The sequence below is a fragment of the Leptonotus elevatus genome, chromosome 1 (genome assembly GCF_054856555.1).
Source record: "Leptonotus elevatus isolate MCC_2025b chromosome 1, RoL_Lele_1.0, whole genome shotgun sequence".
In the NCBI taxonomy this organism is placed as follows: Eukaryota; Metazoa; Chordata; class Actinopteri; order Syngnathiformes; family Syngnathidae; genus Leptonotus; species Leptonotus elevatus.
In genome coordinates this window covers 46,011,123-46,028,678 of record NC_141239.1, presented here as the reverse complement: position 1 = coordinate 46,028,678, position 17,556 = coordinate 46,011,123, and the positions used below count along the sequence as shown (strand labels likewise).

Sequence of the window (17,556 nt, the reverse complement as noted above, 5' to 3'; positions counted from 1 at the left end):
AAAAGTTTGTTTCTACCTTATTCCGTTTTTCAGTAATCAACAATAGAAAATGGTTAGTTTCATCCAAATGGTTAGTTTCATCCAAATGCTCTGTTTTGGACCAAAATACGGAGAAATCAAGCTTTTAGTGAAACGATATTATTTCATGCACTCTAGTGAATTTGACACCTTTTTTTTTCCATGAATGATGCCACAAACATCTAAACAGTGCTTTACTTCTATAAAACACTAACACCAACAATGAAAAAGTGTTCTTTGATAGCAAAATACGTTTATTTACATTCAACAGTGTAACAATTTGACAAAACAATTTGGCAAACTATTTACAAATGTGTGCAACTGTGGTGCTATTTACAATTATGTGGATGTTTCAACTACAGTTTTTCTTTTTGTGTAACACTCCCCTGCGTGCAAGGAGACGCAACAGGATTTGCACAACAGATTAGTTTCACTGCGATTGCCTCTTCGCGTGCAGACGCTACACTTTCTTACCGGCCTTTTTTTCCGGGAAATAGCAAGTATATACTGCAGTGTGTGTTTGGCCATGTTGCCATCAAGTCTACTATCAGGATCATGATACGGTTACGTTACGGTGGTGTTACGTCTGGCTTCCTCATGTCCTTCAGTTCCTATACCGGGTGGTAGATGTTCTGATCCATCTTATCCACTCCATTCATGGTGGTATCGTAGTCCAGAACCAGTGTCTTCTCCGTGATCAGACTGTACCCGCACCTCCGATGAATATGCATTGGACTCGGGGTACTCTTCATCGTCCGATTGAACGTCCGCCTGTGTGCTCGGTTGTGTTCCGCGTTTTCCGCCGTTAGCATCGCTAGCCGGTGAGGCTTTACGACGTGATCATAGCCGCCGCGTCAACGCTTCTAACTTCGGCGTCAACCTCGGAGTCACCATTATCATCATCGTCGTCATCAATGTGCTCTTTAGCATTGGTCGATGCTTTTCGTCTTTGAAAAAAATGTTCAAGCGTGAGCTGCTTGCAACCGGTCGCCATTTTCGCTTCATCATTCTCCCCTCAACACTCTAGCTCCGCCTCACGTCTTCTACTGACGCCCACCCAATCTTGTCCAAAGAGAGTCATCGCTGCCATCTAGGGGCCAAAAATAGTCATTATACTAACTAGATCTGTTTGATACTTTCAGCACAGCTGGCCAAGGCTTTCCTCCACCCGTTTCCAAAAAAACCCTCAAAAAACATAGTGAACGTCTTTTAACGTCTTTTGGCACCCCTCCGGTTTTCATACTCTTGTTAACAAAAGTGGAAAAAAATGTTAAACTGATAGAAATAGTTCAAATGAATTTTTGACGTTTATAGCCGTCAATGGCAGTGAGTGAGTTAATTATTTTAATTAAGATCAGACTCCTGCAACTTTTGAGCAAATACTTAAGACAACCCCCCCCCCCCCCTACACACACAAAAAAAATATCAAATTCGCAAATGGAAGCTTACACAAAATCAAACATTTACATCCATATATAATATTGTCTATGCTACAATACATTCCCACACAAAATTCAGATAGTCAAGCTCCTCTTGAAGATTTTGGGCCAGCAGTTGAATTTTCCCTGAAAGTTTGCTCTTAGTGGACATCCTAACCCTTTTGTGTTCACCCTTTTCCTTAAAATACGGATCTATTTGTGCAATAAAAGCCTGTAGCAGCATCTCAGAATACATTCTTCTTATGTACACAGCATCGCTAGCATTTTTTATGTTATTCATTACATACTGTAATTCATGTGCAACTGCCAATGCGTCAGGCAGCGCCCCAGCATGCTGCAATCGCACAAGATCGTGCTTTTGCACTTCCTTCATTTCACAGCGGATAAAATTCAGAGACTGTTCAATGTCAGAAACATCTAACATGTAATTCCGGACAAGTTTCTGAATCATGTTTTTGTCTCCAATATTTTTGTTGGGCTTAGAAGCACGAGCACTCATTCCTCCTGCTGCCCCCAACATAGTAACACCAGCGGCTGTAACAACCAGGGAGGTGCCCATGGTCATCGGTGCCAAAATGATCCCAACCACTGCAGCCACTCCTCCCACTGCACCTGTGGTGCCTCCAGCTATGCCCATACCCTTGATCAGCTTCTTCTCTTTGTCCAAAAGTTTAGAGATGGATTTTAACTCTAAAATATAGCCTTGCAGTCGTTGATGGCGCTCTGACATAAGTTCATTAAAGATGCAAAGGGCCTGCTTTGTATTTAAAGCTCTCTGGTTGAAGACCCTGTGAAGTGGGGAGAAAAAAAAAGTGTTGTAAATATTTGACACTCCACAAAATGAAATTTGGACGCTCTGTATTCATTCAGGCAGACTCCTGTCAAACGTAGGCCCCTATTAACGATTGCTATCCTGGAGTGATCAGATAAATTCCTGTGGTTACCTTATTTTTTCCTCAAGGCTAAATCCATGCAACGGCGGAGTCATGTACGAAGTCACTGTCAAAAATCCAGCACATTCTAAGATTAGATTCACTTTCATTTATTGCACATTAAAAAAATATCTTTTAGCTGAAAATGTTACAAGAAAGTTTGGTCTTTACTGTATGCATTCATAGAAATTAAACTGTATACATACTTGAAACATTTCGCATCCAATTGATATTCTGTAAGAGACAAAAGCCCAGATTAAAATGTACATTTGTTCTTATTATATCTGCTGATGATTTGACAGTGTATCATGAATGTAACAAAAAAAAAAAACAGTGTTAAAGCATAACTCAACACTTAATCAACTTTTCTTTTCTTTTTTTGCTGATAAACTGTATAAACTGGTGTCTACAAATGCTGTCTACATGTCCTGGTCATTATTTTGACATTTTAGTACATGTTTTTTTTTAAAGCTTGATTTGGGGGCAAAAACCGTGTGTTCTTAAGGTTAAACACTGAGATAAACACAATTTGGCTGTTTGTCCTCTCATTGCACGAGACGATACATACTACGTCTTTCTCACCGTGACGTTGTTTCGTGGCAAGATCTCCTCTATTTCAATGTATAGTGGCTCATTTTCTGACGTTATAGGTGCCTGGGGTAGACGCTGTTGAAGACAAAAGAAATGTGCCCATCACACTGAGTCACATGCCAACAAGCAACATCCCATTATCTGTCTTGAATAAAGAAACCCTGAATTTTTACAATACAGCTTTCTGGCTATATTGAGCATTTGTTCCACTGTCTTAGGTGAACAATAGCAGCCTGTGACGCATGTGGAGGGCAGTTTCCACTCACGTTTTCTCTGCTGAGTAGGGAAGAATTCTGCCGAACTGATGCTTGCCTGCTGTTGGGTGGAGGGGGTCGAGGATTACGAGAGGGTAGCTTTCTTTCATAGTTCTCTGCAGGCTGGAGCAAAGGGCAAAGCTTTTTAATTTAATGTGTTAATGACAAATTAGGGCAAACGTTTATTTCATACCTTTGTCAGTGCCTCTGTGAATGACGTTCGATTGCACCTGTTGAACTTTTTGGCATCCATGTAAATGACTGTGTGCGGCTATGGAGCTGGACAAAGAGGATAAAGATGCCTGTAGCCAGAGGGGTAATTGCTCTTTGTGGAAGTAGGCTATATGATCAAAATAATAATAATAAGAAGAATTAACCAAAAAATAATACACACTGTTGCACAACAACATTATTCTTTTATTAGAATAAACTGAAGGTAATGTCCCCATTCACACATAACAATAATAACAAATACTGTACTTTTATAAATTAACCCAATAGTACTACAGGGATTTTTATATATATATTTTTAATGTTATGACTATTGTAGTATTAGTGCATTACCACTTGGGCTGTAAATCTAAAACAAAAAAGATCAAAACATACCAAAAGAATACACTATTGTTATTTTCAATGCTATCCATTGATATGTGTCACTATTACCCTTACGATGGATTATAATTAAGACTTTTAACATGTCCCTATCTTTGTGATACAAATTAATTGTGGTACTGTAACACACTGTAAATACAATCTGCAGCCAAATCCGACTCTGTTCAAATAGATTGGAATGCAGGGAGTAACATTTTTGAACAGCTGTCACCACTTGTCACCCATTGTTGCATGACGGAAACATCTTGAAGGAATGCAATAGAATGAAGAAACAAGGACATGTTTTCAGAAATCTGAAATCGTTATCGCCCCAGTTAAGCACTTCCAGCATTTTATCTTTTTTTGAAAAATAGATTTACACATTATTTTCTCAACCGCCACTTGGTATCATTTAAGGACCATTAGCACTGGGAGAAAGAATTTTTTTTTACTGGATCCATGCTTGTCTTGCACCCAGCCGCATACTATTTTTACAATACTGCAAAACTAGTAGTGCTTATCTCAAAAGTTGATCACTATTTACACACTCTCATGAATTTGAAAGACCAAGAAAGAGGATTATAGTCATACATATATATACATCTCAAATACATAATACGGTTGACACCTAAGATTGTATTTGCATTGAACACGTTTCTATTTTTTCCTCAGCATTTTATAATTTTTTTCTTTGTCATTTCTGTTTACGTGCAATCAGGCTTGCATCCACCAAAAAAGACAAACACGATCGTGCGTTCCAAATGGATACATTCTTAATGAATCTCTGTCCCATAAAACATGCATTTTGCTATGCAATAGTTTATCTATGCTTACCGTTCCTTTTTCATCCCACGATGTCATCAAACCTTTCTTGTACCTACTGCTGCATCCGTATATATAGTGTCAGGTGGGTGGATCACTTACATACAAAAAAATCAGTTACTCCCACGAAAAGTTTTCTATTCTTTTTTTAAATCTTGAACTTGATGGACAGGAAATGTAATTGGGTGTTATTTGTCATTTGTCACTGTATTTAGTGGTTTCTGCCTCACATCACTTATGTATTGTGTTCATTTTAATTACTACTTTAGCATTCAATAGATATTATTAAATTATTTAATAATGTTTTGCTCATTTTTTATTGGGGTGGCCAGGGTGAAACCATGACTCATATAGGGCTGGCCATGAATTCATAACTGAAATGTCTAAATAAGTGGTTCTTAACCATGCAGCTATACCGTTCACATGTCGACCTTGGGCTGCAAGCACAACACTAGTGGGCTGCATAAAATAACTTCAGAGCATATGTTATGAATTCCATGCATCGGAGCTGTTACAATTGTCAATGAGTTGCTCAGTTACAATATAATTCTGCCACTTGGCGGCAATAAGGCAAATGTCAGTTACTGACCTGTACAGAATGAGTAGAAAAGGAAACTGAACAGCGAAATTCATTACTAAGTATATTAAAAAAAAGAACTATGTTGATTTTACACACATTTATACAAATAAATAAATAACAAAAACAACAAAATTATGCCTTTTCATGGACTAACATAGCACTAACATAGGCTGACATTCAGGCAGCATGACAACTGTGTCCAAAAACACACCCGCAGATGCGACACTGTTGTTTGTTGATTTTTTTTAATTTATTTTTTTAAATAGTAAAGGTTTATAATAATAAACTTCGCTTTGTGTGAACGGCACATGTGTAAGCTCTGAAATGTTTTTGGAATTATGTTTCGATCTGCTTCAGGAGCTGAGATATCAATTATTTAGTAGGCATGGACAATATTGTTGAATATCCACGATATGCTGGATCCGGGGTGTGGCCGTGGCTGTACTGATTGATGCTTTCATCAATGGGAAACAAATCCAAATGATGTATCCGTGGGGATGCAGATTCAGAAATGCTTGCAGAAATTCTAAATACAAAATATGTATCCTTGTTTGTACAAGCGGACAAAGGCCTGAAAGTAGATTCATCTCGTGTTACTTGCCACTTTGTTGGTTCCAAAAGCGTTAAGATACTTTTCACAGATGACTATATTATCAAAAGAAAGAATTAGAAGTTGAAAGTGTAAAGGCAAACTGTTTGTCCACAAATCGTAAAGACCTGTAAAGTTTTTGAATACATTACATGTTTGCAGACAATTAGTGAGTATGTGAGTGAGTGAGTGAGTGAGTGCGTGTGGGTGTCAACATAAGACACTGACATTATTAATTTCCCTATACAGAGCCCTTTTCTCAGTTCTCAAATGTTGTGGATGTGTCCTCTGAATGCACTAAAACCACGTTCCACTCCACTGTCAATGAAATATATGTGTACACATGTTTCAGCCGCATTTAAAAAAAAATCTGCTTACAGCTTTTAAGGCTTTTCCACACTGCAACTTTGATACTCTCTAAAGCAGACATGCCAACGTGAAGCCCCAAACCATACCCTATGTTAAATCGGAATTTAAAGACAAAAAGGTCACCCTCCTAGCTAATCCCCCTTTCTCTATGTGCGCATTCATAGCCAACAATAAGGCACTCTAAAGCTGGAATGTCAGCTGACTATCCAAAGTAAAGATGCAATTTTGGGGAGCAGGGATAGCTAGCCAGCAAACTGCACAATTGCACCAGATAACCGCTGATGCTAACAAAAGGGCTGCCGCTAAAGTTCTTATAGAGCAAGTGAGGGGTGGAGTCATGCAGCTGATTTAGCCACAACAAAATAAAAATAAATACATCTGGAATATTTATGTTTAAATTGAATCTCCTGTCACAATGGCAGATGACAACCTTAACCTTTTGGCCACTACATAGTTCTCAGTCTTGAGAGAGTTGTGTGCAAATGTTTTCAGCAATTATAATATTTTATGTATAAAGCATTTATAAGCAAATATCCAAATTCACTTTACAGTTTAATAGTCCTCCTCTGGCAGAAGGTGCATGACTGACCCCACTTTTTGTGACATCATTGTTTTGTGGTGCGCTGTATGATTTTTTTTCTGATGTAAAATATGACTTGGGCGGCTTAATAACGGAAAGTGCTCCCATAACCGTACCATCTTAAAAGTGCATCGAGGTACCATGTGTATCATGGGTAGTGTTTTGCTGGATTAAGGATGGTCTTTAATGCTCAAACAACAAAACATGAACACATACATACCATATAACATTCATTTAAATTGTATGTCTCCATAATGTTGAACCTTGTGTCAGCTGTGTTTTCAAAAGCGGGTTCATGCGTGCCTTATCACTCCTGGTCACGGTGTCACTCGTGACCGTCGGCCTATTTGTGTAATACTAAATGATTGACATATGCCTCAACCAATAGGAACAACTGTCATATCGGCTTCCTCCAATGGGCGCTTCGGGTCGAAGATAACCGAGTGAACGCGGACAATGTCGAAACTCCATCTTTAAACACATGCGTCGGTTGGTTTGTTATATAGAATTTAAGCGACATTAAAACACGAAAAAATATACTTTTTTTTTCCTGGACAGAAATGACACGCCTGGGGATTTTCTCCTTAGTCGGTGTGTTGCTTGTGGCACACAGCATCGCAATTATAAGGTACTGTATTTGAATATATTAGAATTTAGAAGACGTATTGCTCACTAAAGTATGTGATTATTAGAATGTATTGTACTAGAATTTGTTATAACAATTTCAGATGAATATTTCTGCAATGTAATTGTCACCACCACGTAGGTTATTATTAAAGTTGTTTTTTGTTTCGTTTTACCCTATATGAACCCGGAAAAGGGAAGCAGTTAATCTGTAACAGTTGTTGTTTTTAGGATACCCCTTCAGAAGACCAGAAGCCTCCGTCGCATCATTAGCGATAATGGAATGTCTCTGGATCAAATTCGGGCTTTGGCGAAGTCGAGTGGCGCTCCGGAAAGCGCACCCTCCCCAGAAGTACCCGTGGAGAGGCTGACTAACTTTATGGATGTGCGTGCCAGTAGCCTACTCCACATATAGTAATGTTTTTAACGGTGCATAGTTGTCATTGAGAAATGTTGCCACACCTGTTTAAGCTGTTTACACCAACTTTGAATGTCAGGGAGTGTGACACTGCCCCACCTAATCTGTATATAGAAATAAAACAAAACAAAACAACTCTCTGTAGTATATAATTTCATTATTGGAATTATGTAACGACAGTATCTGCTTGACTAGTCTAATTGTAAAAAAAAAAAGAAAAAAGTTGAATACCTGTCAAGGACACCTGTCAACATTTGTTGCAACATGCAAGGCTGTCGTGATAAGGTTGTATAGTGGCTGCATGATCACGGCACGTTACAACAAAATAACTAATACAAGAAAACACAGCTGATAAATATTCACCTTCCCTGTGATGTTTTTCTTTTCGATTGCTAGACTAACTGTTTTAAAATATAATACATGTAACGGGGGGACACACACCAAGTAAAGCGCATTTGCTACTTAAAATTCATAACAGCGACCTTTTTATCTTCAAGGTCACACCTGCCAACAGTTCCAACATCTGTTCTGAAAGTTGCATGTACTCAAGATTAACATTGTTGTGATGTTGTGTTGTGTCTTGAGGCCCAGTACTTCGGGGCGATCACTATCGGCTCCCCACCACAGGACTTCACTGTGCTGTTCGACACGGGCTCCTCCAACCTCTGGGTGCCCTCCATTCACTGCTCATTCCTCGATGTCGCCTGCTGTGAGTGACCTGATCCACTTTGTGTTGATTTGTAGGTGGCAGGTTCATGGGACCAATTCTGATTTAATGCCAAGATCTAAAAATACTTTAATTAAACAAATAGTTTTGTTTTTGAGTAGGCCTGCTTCTGATCAGTTTTTTCCTGTTTACGCTCAGTCCCATGACTCATATCCAAATTGTGCTATTTGAGACATGCGTTGTGATTCCAGCCTAACTTGTTATTCCAGCAAGAATTTATGTGAAATATCAAATGACAAAATTTCAATAAATAACGTGTTATATAAGATGGATGGATGCCAAGCAAAGGCAGTTTAGCAGTCTGACATTTACAACGGTAAATAGTTCCACTGAGATTTTTGTCTACGCCATTAATCCATACCATTTTGACCCTCTGCCTCTCACCAGGGCTTCATCATCGCTACAACTCAAAGAAATCGATTACATATGTTCAGAATGGTACTGGCTTTTCCATCCGATATGGCAGAGGCAGCTTGTCTGGGTTTATCAGTGGAGACACAGTCTCTGTGAGTTGTCATCCAACTCCTTTGTTTGACTACATTCCACAATTTTTGTTGGTCACGCAATCTCCATTATATCCGACAAAGGCCCTTTCTTTCCGTTTCCTATGCTTGACAGATAGCAGGTTTGTCTGTGCCTGGACAGCAGTTTGGCGAAGCAGTGAAGCAGCCTGGCATCACATTTGCCGTGGCTCGCTTTGATGGGGTCCTGGGTATGGCCTATCCCTCCATATCAGTCGCCAAGGTCACCCCGGTGTTTGATACTGCCATGGCGGCTAAGATGCTGCCGCAAAATGTCTTCTCTTTCTACATAAGCAGGTAGAAAATGTGCCCATCAAGATAAACGACCACCTTGATACGGGTGTGTAACGCGTCTGCCTCTCAGGGACCCTGCAGCAGCAGTGGGAGGAGAGCTGATGCTGGGCGGGTCGGATCCACAGTATTACACCGGGGACCTGCACTATGTCAACGTCACACGCAAGGCCTACTGGCAGATTAAGATGAATGCGTGAGAACAAACCCCACATGGCTGCATTACAGCATGAATAGTTTTGTACCGGTCTATAAACCACTCAACTTTCCGTTTTGCCTTGTTTGTTCGCTGCCGCAGAGTTGATGTGGGTGAGCAGCTGACTCTTTGCAAGGCAGGCTGCCAGGCTATTGTTGACACAGGGACATCCCTGATGGTTGGTCCTGTGGAGGAAATCAGAGCGCTGCAGAAAGCCATCGGAGCGCTGCCCCTGTTGATGGGAGAGGTCCGGTTCTTCAACGTAGCGGTTTATACTCAACTTGATGTTTCTGACACATAATGTCCACTTCTTTCATAGTATTTAATTGACTGTAAGAAGATTGACTCCCTTCCTCTCATCTCCTTTAACATTGGAGGGAAGCTGTTTAACCTGACTGGAGAGGATTATGTCATGAAGGTATGAGTTGTGTTAAATAGTCCATTCTTTTTCTTTTGTAACCCTTCCAACACTGTCAATCTGACGCAGGAGTCTCAGATGGGGACTTCCATCTGCCTCTCGGGCTTCATGGCCATGGACATTCCGCCCCCTGCTGGTCCACTTTGGATTCTGGGAGACGTTTTCATCAGGAAATATTACACGGTCTTTGACAGGAGTGCTGATCGTGTGGGGTTTGCACCAGCCAAATAGGCCCCCCTTTTTCTTAACATTTTTTTTTTATTGCACTGGAATTTAAAGATGACACCGTGTTTTGTTGATTTGTCTATTGTGCACTCAAGTCAATATGTTACCTCTGGTTTTAATTCATGTTGAGGTTTTCGTGTGAAATGATGGGAAACAAGCCAATAGGGAAGTATTCTGTAACTGAACAAAGAACAACCGCATGTTAGAAATTTGAATGTAAATCTTAGATTCTATCATATAGGACAGGTAACTGAAAGAGTTGCAAAATTATGTTGGTATGGTTCAATGAGAGCAAGTTCCCTAATTAGTTTTCTTAAAAGAAAACAAGACAAAAATAAAACAGTTTTTAAAACCCATTTGTCTTATTTATTTATATGTCCAAAGTGAAGCACTGCTAGGATACAAGGCTGTACTAAAAATAAAATAAAGCTGGGGATAAAGCACGGCATGCAAGATAGCAGCATGTGGCTAGTGTGAACCACAAGGAAGAGGTAGAAATCTACTTTAGGTTTTGATTTTAATGAACAAACCATGGCACAGTGACTCTCTGTCAGAGTACTTTGTTTTTTTTTTAAATATATTTTCAAAAGGAAGATTTAACATGCACATAAAGACCCATTAAGGTTTGTCAGGAAATCCAATACAAAGCACTTCATGATACATACAGGTACTAGAGTCATTGCCAGTAATCCTTTTGGTTACAAATGCACAATACAAAAATATGTATCTACTTTATTTCATATATTTTGAACTGAATATGTACTGTAACTGAATGCCTCCATAAAAGTGCTCTAACCATCATCAGTCCTTCATCCTAAGGCTACATGTGACAGGAGAAATCAGCATCATGCACTCGGGACACGTTTTGGAGCCAAATACTTGAACCTCCCCACTTAGCTGTCTACTTAATATTACGCTGACCCTGTGACCCGGCCAGGATAATCTTGCACTGGAAGTTCATTAGGGTTGAAGTTTGAACATGTACACTACAGAAGAGCAAGTGAGGTGTGGTTAGGCCCACCGCCCATTTACACTAGTTGCACTGATTGGAACAAGTGCCCAGTTTTGCAGGACAGCAGCAGAAATTTACGGATAACACAATGCGTCATATATCTGATTAACACACACACAAAACAGGTGACAGCAAAACTTCTTTAAAAGTCTTGAAAAAGTGTCCTCACATTTGGAACCTCAGTCCCGAAGTGACGCATGATCCTCGCAAGCAAGTAAAAAGATATGCACCAATCAGCTGCTGTGGAAGTGGAGAAGAAAGGTCCTCTTCATCCGAGTGAAACAAAGAGAAGCTCTGTACACGCAGGCAGTCACAAGGGAATAGTTTCTGCTCATGACCACGGCGTGCTGCTGTGTTTTACTCCCAAGTAATGACAGCACAGCCAATCAGTGGGTGCAGTCTGACATTTTCAGATGGATATTGCCTTCACCTGACACACTTGCTGGTTGGCAACACATGACTAGTTTCCACATGAATTGGGCAACATGTTATGCATTCGTCTTCAAACAGGACACCAGAACACCCTAATCCAATATTCTTGCAAAGCCTGATTTAAACGATGATGAAATTAAAACTAGCTTTTCTTTAACTGAGGAACCTTGAGTCTTTTGGCAAATCAATTGATCAGCATTTTATTAGCTTTTGTGTTGACATACAGACAATAAACATTCCATTCTATGTTTTGACACAGAGTCACAAATCTGTAATCGCCATAACCATAAAATGCATGAGACTTGTCTGTTAACCTAAAACTGTCCAATCAGTTTAAAAGCGCTATGATCTGATGCAGAGTAATACATTGTATATGAGAATGACAGTTTGACCTTTTCAAGACGATGCATGAAACATACAGCAACTTCATTAATACAACGGCCGCAGTGCTTGAGCTCAAGACCAAGTGAATGCCGCTGGGCAATTTTCTCACACGTCAGTATCAGGTGTTGTACTTCTCCTGAAAAATTATGCCTGCAGGTCAACAGCACCTGAAAAACAATTTACTGAGTACCACAATGTATTGGATTAGATCTTTTATGAGGGATGCGGAAGCTGCGTCGCTCCAGTTATCAGAAGTGATTCGGGTTCCGAAAGCGCGCAGTAAAGAGTGTAGCCCAGCTCATCCACTTCCTGCTCAGTCAGTTCGCAGAATAAGTTCACTTTTGGGCTAAGGGCGCAGGGAAGACGCCCCGCCTCCAGGTAACCCACTAGCGTCTTCAGCAGCTGTAGGAAGTTGTCGGCCAGCGCCTCGTGGGTCCAGTTGGCTTGTTTTTCACTTAGCAGCAAGATGGCGTTGGTGAGCTGGCTGGCATTAAGCTGGTTGAGGGCGGGATTGAGCTTGCACACGGCCTTAGCTACCTTGAGGCAGGCGCATCGGTAGCCGCCATCTTCTTGATCCAAGGCCCTGAGCCGTGCGGTCTCAACCACTCGGAAGCTCTGCCGCCACAGGTTTTCGTGGCGCTCGGCGGCAAGCCGATTCGGTTTGGCTATAAGAGAAGTCCCGTCCTCCATCACAAGTAAAGGCAAAAAGTCAACGAAAAGCTTTCGGTCCGTCTCGTACTGAACCTCTAAGGTCAGTGTTTCTGAGGAGACAACGGGACGAATCACATAGTCCAAGACGCTGCCAATAGCGGGCCAGTTGATGGTACCAACCAGCTTGTCAAACACCTCAAGGACTGATTTAGGGGAGAGGTAACCTCCCACCATGCAGCGGTCCCAGTAGCTGCTGTTCCGTGGGAAATATTCTAAATTCTCTCTGCGGACCAACCAGAAACCTGGAACGTTCATGATTGTGTCCTCTCCGGGTATGGACGACCACAGGTTCTTCTCCAGAATTAGCGGCACCATGAGCTGGGCGTGGTCTGCTGTCACCACCTTGGTGATGAATGAGTTGCGTTTGAATCACAGATCGGGTACGATTGAGGAAAAACAAAGACGGAAAGATGTGCTACATCTCACCTGCAAGTCATCGTAGAGGCTGCCGCTCAGGTACATCTCTCGGAGCGGCATGTCGGGAAGTTTGGCGTGAAGGAATACCCGGAGCTCGGCACAGATATCCAACGCTGCCCTCCGGGCCACAGCTTGCTCCTCGGCGGGAATGTCCACATTGTTCTGGTAGAAATCCCACAGACGCTCTTGCAGGGACAGGCGCATCCGAGCACGGAGCAGCTCGGCCTGAGTCGGGCCGCTCCCTTTCACTGCAGCTCGACCCACAGTCCTCCGCAGGTAGTCTGAGGTGCAATAGACAGGGCAGGTGAAGGATAAGACCAAAATAATTAGGGGTGAAATGTTATTTGAATGAGACTGTACTACAAATCGCAAGAGTAGCTGTATTCTACAATGTAGCATATCTGACACAAAGTTAATCTCATCAGACAAATTCTAATCTAACATAGCATAAACACCCACTGTGAACAAATGGCAAAAATCCTCCAAATTGGATGTCTGTTACCAAATACAGAAAGAGAAGCAACAAAATGGTTGAAAACCCCCAAACAATTATTTAGAGCAATTTCATGCAACGTCAACAGGTTTGTTGTACACACCTGATTCAAAGGAATTTGAGGCAGTGGGCAGGGACTGAAGTGACCTGCTAATGGTGGCCTTCATGCCGTGGTTCAGAACCCGAGGTGACGAACCCACCCAGGCCGGCTCTTCCCAGCTTTGTTTTCCTTTCTGCTCCATCTTAGTGGGGCTGGTTGGAGCACTGATGGCACGGTCGTACATCTGTGCGGCAAAGACAGCGCAGTGATGTTTCTCCACTTTGGACAAACGCGAAAGTGTGTAAAATAAACAATAAATAAATAATTGCATCTTGCGTACTCTTTTGACAGCAAGCGTTGCGATGCCAAGCATGGCAGCTCCGCCCACCCCCAAAACAAGCTTAGCGTTGGAAAGCATGAAGTCGATGGCTGTGCCAATGCCATTGTCATCTCTTTTCCCTTTGCGGTCCCCATTCACTCCGGCCATCCTGCAACTGAAATAAAAAGAAAGATTTTTCTAATGAAATAATGGTGTTTTTTTTCTCATGAAAATACACAAATAAACATCCAGTAAAGAGAAGTTTCAAATGAATTAAATAAAATTCGCAAGAATTCAAACATAGGTGAGTTTAATAATAATCAAGTTTACTTTTCTGAATGGAGTGTACTCATTTATGTTGAACACTTGGATGGGAGCAGCGCCATTTTTGTCAAGGAGGATGAATCGAGCAACACCACTGAGATTCTATTGTCAAAAATAAATTCCAGTACCTTCATCCAAATCCTCGGCAACATTTAATTACATGGGCACTTCTTGCCATGGATAGTCAAGATCTCCCATGATGCACCAATGTCCAATGCCCCTTTACCATTTCTACCTGTTTGGATTCATAATTATGTTGGCATATTGCTAACTTATTAGTCTTGCTCACCATTAGTAGGCGCTTCTACGCGACAATCAGCCCACACTCATGTCTTGCTTCTGTTCACACATTCTAAGGCTTTGGGTTTAAATCAATAAAACTGAATAGAATTTTACAGATAAATACAGTATAAGAAAACCAACCTGGGAAAGACACTTCCAGATGACCAGTTCCCCTCCCCAAGTTCCCCCCTACATAAGCCCACCCAATCGGCTACTAAGGAAGAATTGTCCCCTCTTCAGAGCCTCCTCCTTGTCTTCGGGTGTCGTCAGTGCTTGGCAGCGTCGAAATTCACGAGCTACAGCACGGCGGTAATAGTTGCGGTCAGTGTACTGAAGGTGACGCCCTGCACGGAGCAGTGCCCGGTACAGCTCCAGCACAGCACTGCTAGACCAGCCGCCCATGAGGGACCACACTTGCAGAGGGGGGGGGACCCTAGCACCTGGAAAAAGGCATTAGAGAGTGATCAAATTAGAAAATGACAGTGATACAATTAATATAAGCGGGAAAGCAAAAATGGGAGACCATGTGTCGTCCTTCCACAAAGGTATTAGAGGGATGTAAATAGCTAACTGTGCAAAAGTGTAAGGCCTCCTCTAGCGCAGTTTATTTTTACAAAATGGTAAATATGACAGATACAGTTGTGTGCAAAAGGCTTGGGTCACAATTTGTTTTAACCCTTTTTCACAGCAGTCAATATCCATTCACTCATTTTCAGTACCGCTTGTCAACAATGAATACTAAACTAATAAGAAACAGCCCACAAAACTTAGATGAATGGTGCATGACATAGATACGAGTGCATTATTATTTTAGTTTTTTAGTCAATATGGTACCAATGAATCGTCCAACCTGCAGAATCATATTGGCACACCTGTCTTTTCTAAAACAACAAATGTAATCGTGTGACCTTAGATTTTTGCACAGAAATGTGGATGTTAGGAATACTTATATTAAGAAGGGAGTAAGGGACCGAATTTAATTGAAGTTTACCCTAGAATATCAACAGTGCTCTAAACGTGTTTGCACAGTATATCCAAAGCAATACTTTTCAACATATTGTCCTATTCAAAAGCCGAATGAGGAAGAAAAACACACCATTAGATATTAACGAGGTGGCTGACACGCGTTGCAAATTTCACGACAGGTTTCCTTATGCCAGAGGCTGAAGCTACCGTTAGCAAGCCCGCACAGCGAGCACTAACGTGAGTGCCTATCAGAGTTATGATATCTGTCGTGAAATTATAGCAACAGTGGCCACTAAAATGCAAGTTGCAAAGGTTAATTTGGCAAGAGAAAATGGCTGACAGGAAGGAAAGTCACTCTTCGGACTTGCTTGTTAGCATATCACACCCACTGACGTTAGCCAAGCGCTGACCTACACGTAAAACACGCACGAAAAACGACCAGTGATTTAAATACAAAAATGCAACACATGTCAAGCAAACGCTAAGCACTTACGTGTTAAAATTAGATCGAGGATTTTTCAGAAAGATCAGCAGTCCTCCCAATGCCGGGGGTCAAGACACTGAAGTTACAACCGGAAACAAATAGGCAACTGACATTGCACTTCCGGGTGAGTTATTTCGTCAAATAAAGGGGTACATTACGGTCGTACAGACTAATAAGTACAGTAGTCGACAGGCTAGTTTAGTTACTTTAAATATATGCTCACAAATGTCAAGTATACTTGTAAACCAGACCCGAGTATAGCCTATAAACCAGAAAATGTATATTTTAATATTTTTTGGATTTGTAGTTTATTAAAATTACCAACATTTTGTTTCGACTCAAAAGTAATACATGCCTCATGTTCTGCTGTGTATATTATATAAAGCAACATATATACAAGCAGTATATGTCAAAACAAAAAACACCTTATCAGAAATTAATTTGATAAATCACCTATCTTCTGTGGTGGATCCTTAGTCGAGTGTACTAGTACACGCACACACACACACACACACAAAAAGTATCTCCCTCAATACGGTGTTTTTTAAACTATGGTGTACAACTCTAAGAAAAAAAAAAAAACAAGAAATATATCAGGTGCTGCTACCAGAGGTGGGTAGCGTAGCCAAAAACTGTACAGAAGTAAAAGTAAAAAGTAGTAATCAAAAAAATCACTCGAAGTAAAAAAGTATGCCTGAAAAGAATACTCAAGTACTGAGTAGTTGCTTGAACATAAAGTCTGATTTATTTTTAAAAACAATGTCTTCAGACAAAATCATATGCAAATTCTGGCATCTTCAAATCATAAAATTTAAATTAAAAACAACAACAACTTTTTGTGCTGGAACAACAGTGCAAGCAGTAACGTTAACTCAAGCATATACAATTGTGGTGTAACTCGCTAGGTGCTGCCTCCCAGTCTAATCACGTCATGTTTCAGTTGACTCTTTCGGGTTCTCATCATGCCTGCCAGTCCTCAACCAGGGCCGTATTTCCTCAAATATAAGCAATATGTCTGCGGAAATGCTCCCAAGCCTCCCACGCAGTCAGTCAAACCGAGCGGAATGCTTACTGGAGTCGCACAACATTTACAGTATTTTGGAACTTGCTGCCCAGAAAAGGCACACCTCATTGTTTGGCTCACCGTCGACATAATTTTTTTCCACGGCAAGCTTTCGAGCGTGAAACCAGTCGACCAATCAGGAGCGGGACTTCGCACATTTGACCAATCAGGAGCGGGCATTCGCACAGTCGCGCAATCAGGAGCGCACATTGGCACATGGAATACGGTATGTATATTAAGCCAATACAGTGATGTCATGAACACAACACACTCGGAGGGAGTGGAGAAACGCAGGCGGGCAGTACTGAGCACAACGCAGCATATATAAAAAGGCGGAGTAGACAAGCACAGCTCCTTGTGGTCATAAACGAACCGTGACCCCGTATCGAACAAGTCAATACAGGTACACTATACATGGACTTTCACATATAAAAAATGGGGAGT

The 17,556-nt window shown here is 41.1% G+C and overlaps 4 protein-coding genes across 5 annotated transcripts; 1 reads left to right on the top strand and 3 right to left on the bottom strand.

Annotated features, from left to right (window-relative positions):
• Positions 1-1,503: 1,503 nt before the first annotated feature.
• Positions 1,504-4,071, bottom strand: LOC147182496 (uncharacterized). The gene is made up of 3 exons (XM_086081825.1): positions 4,068-4,071; positions 2,402-2,456; positions 1,504-2,245 (listed from the first exon to the last, which is right to left on the bottom strand). The coding sequence occupies exons 1-3, from the start codon at positions 4,069-4,071 to the stop codon at positions 1,504-1,506; spliced, it is 801 nt and encodes a 266-aa protein (XP_085937951.1).
• A 3,139-nt stretch (positions 4,072-7,210) lies between these two features.
• napsa (napsin A aspartic peptidase) lies at positions 7,211-10,541 on the top strand. The gene is made up of 9 exons (XM_086096788.1): positions 7,211-7,393; positions 7,621-7,774; positions 8,393-8,516; positions 8,922-9,040; positions 9,153-9,352; positions 9,420-9,542; positions 9,645-9,789; positions 9,862-9,960; positions 10,030-10,541. Exons 1-9 carry the CDS (start codon positions 7,326-7,328, stop codon positions 10,189-10,191), a joined length of 1,194 nt encoding a protein of 397 aa, XP_085952914.1. The 5' UTR covers positions 7,211-7,325; the 3' UTR covers positions 10,192-10,541.
• A 1,272-nt stretch (positions 10,542-11,813) lies between these two features.
• Positions 11,814-14,161, bottom strand: mief1 (mitochondrial elongation factor 1). Of its 2 annotated transcripts, XM_086096573.1 has the most exons (5): positions 14,015-14,161; positions 13,738-13,918; positions 13,601-13,636; positions 13,151-13,422; positions 11,814-13,066 (listed from the first exon to the last, which is right to left on the bottom strand). In XM_086096573.1, the coding sequence occupies exons 1-5, from the start codon at positions 14,159-14,161 to the stop codon at positions 12,227-12,229; spliced, it is 1,476 nt and encodes a 491-aa protein (XP_085952699.1). In that variant the 3' UTR covers positions 11,814-12,226. The 2 variants fall into 2 exon arrangements, with proteins under 2 accessions (XP_085952699.1, XP_085952786.1); XM_086096660.1 differs by lacking the exon at positions 13,601-13,636.
• LOC147182493 (mitochondrial ribosome and complex I assembly factor AltMIEF1-like) lies at positions 14,022-16,168 on the bottom strand. The gene is made up of 3 exons (XM_086096908.1): positions 16,059-16,168; positions 14,741-15,039; positions 14,022-14,168 (listed from the first exon to the last, which is right to left on the bottom strand). The coding sequence occupies exon 2, from the start codon at positions 14,999-15,001 to the stop codon at positions 14,789-14,791; it is 213 nt and encodes a 70-aa protein (XP_085953034.1). The 5' UTR covers positions 15,002-15,039; positions 16,059-16,168; the 3' UTR covers positions 14,022-14,168; positions 14,741-14,788.
• Between the last annotated feature and the right edge of the window lie 1,388 nt (positions 16,169-17,556).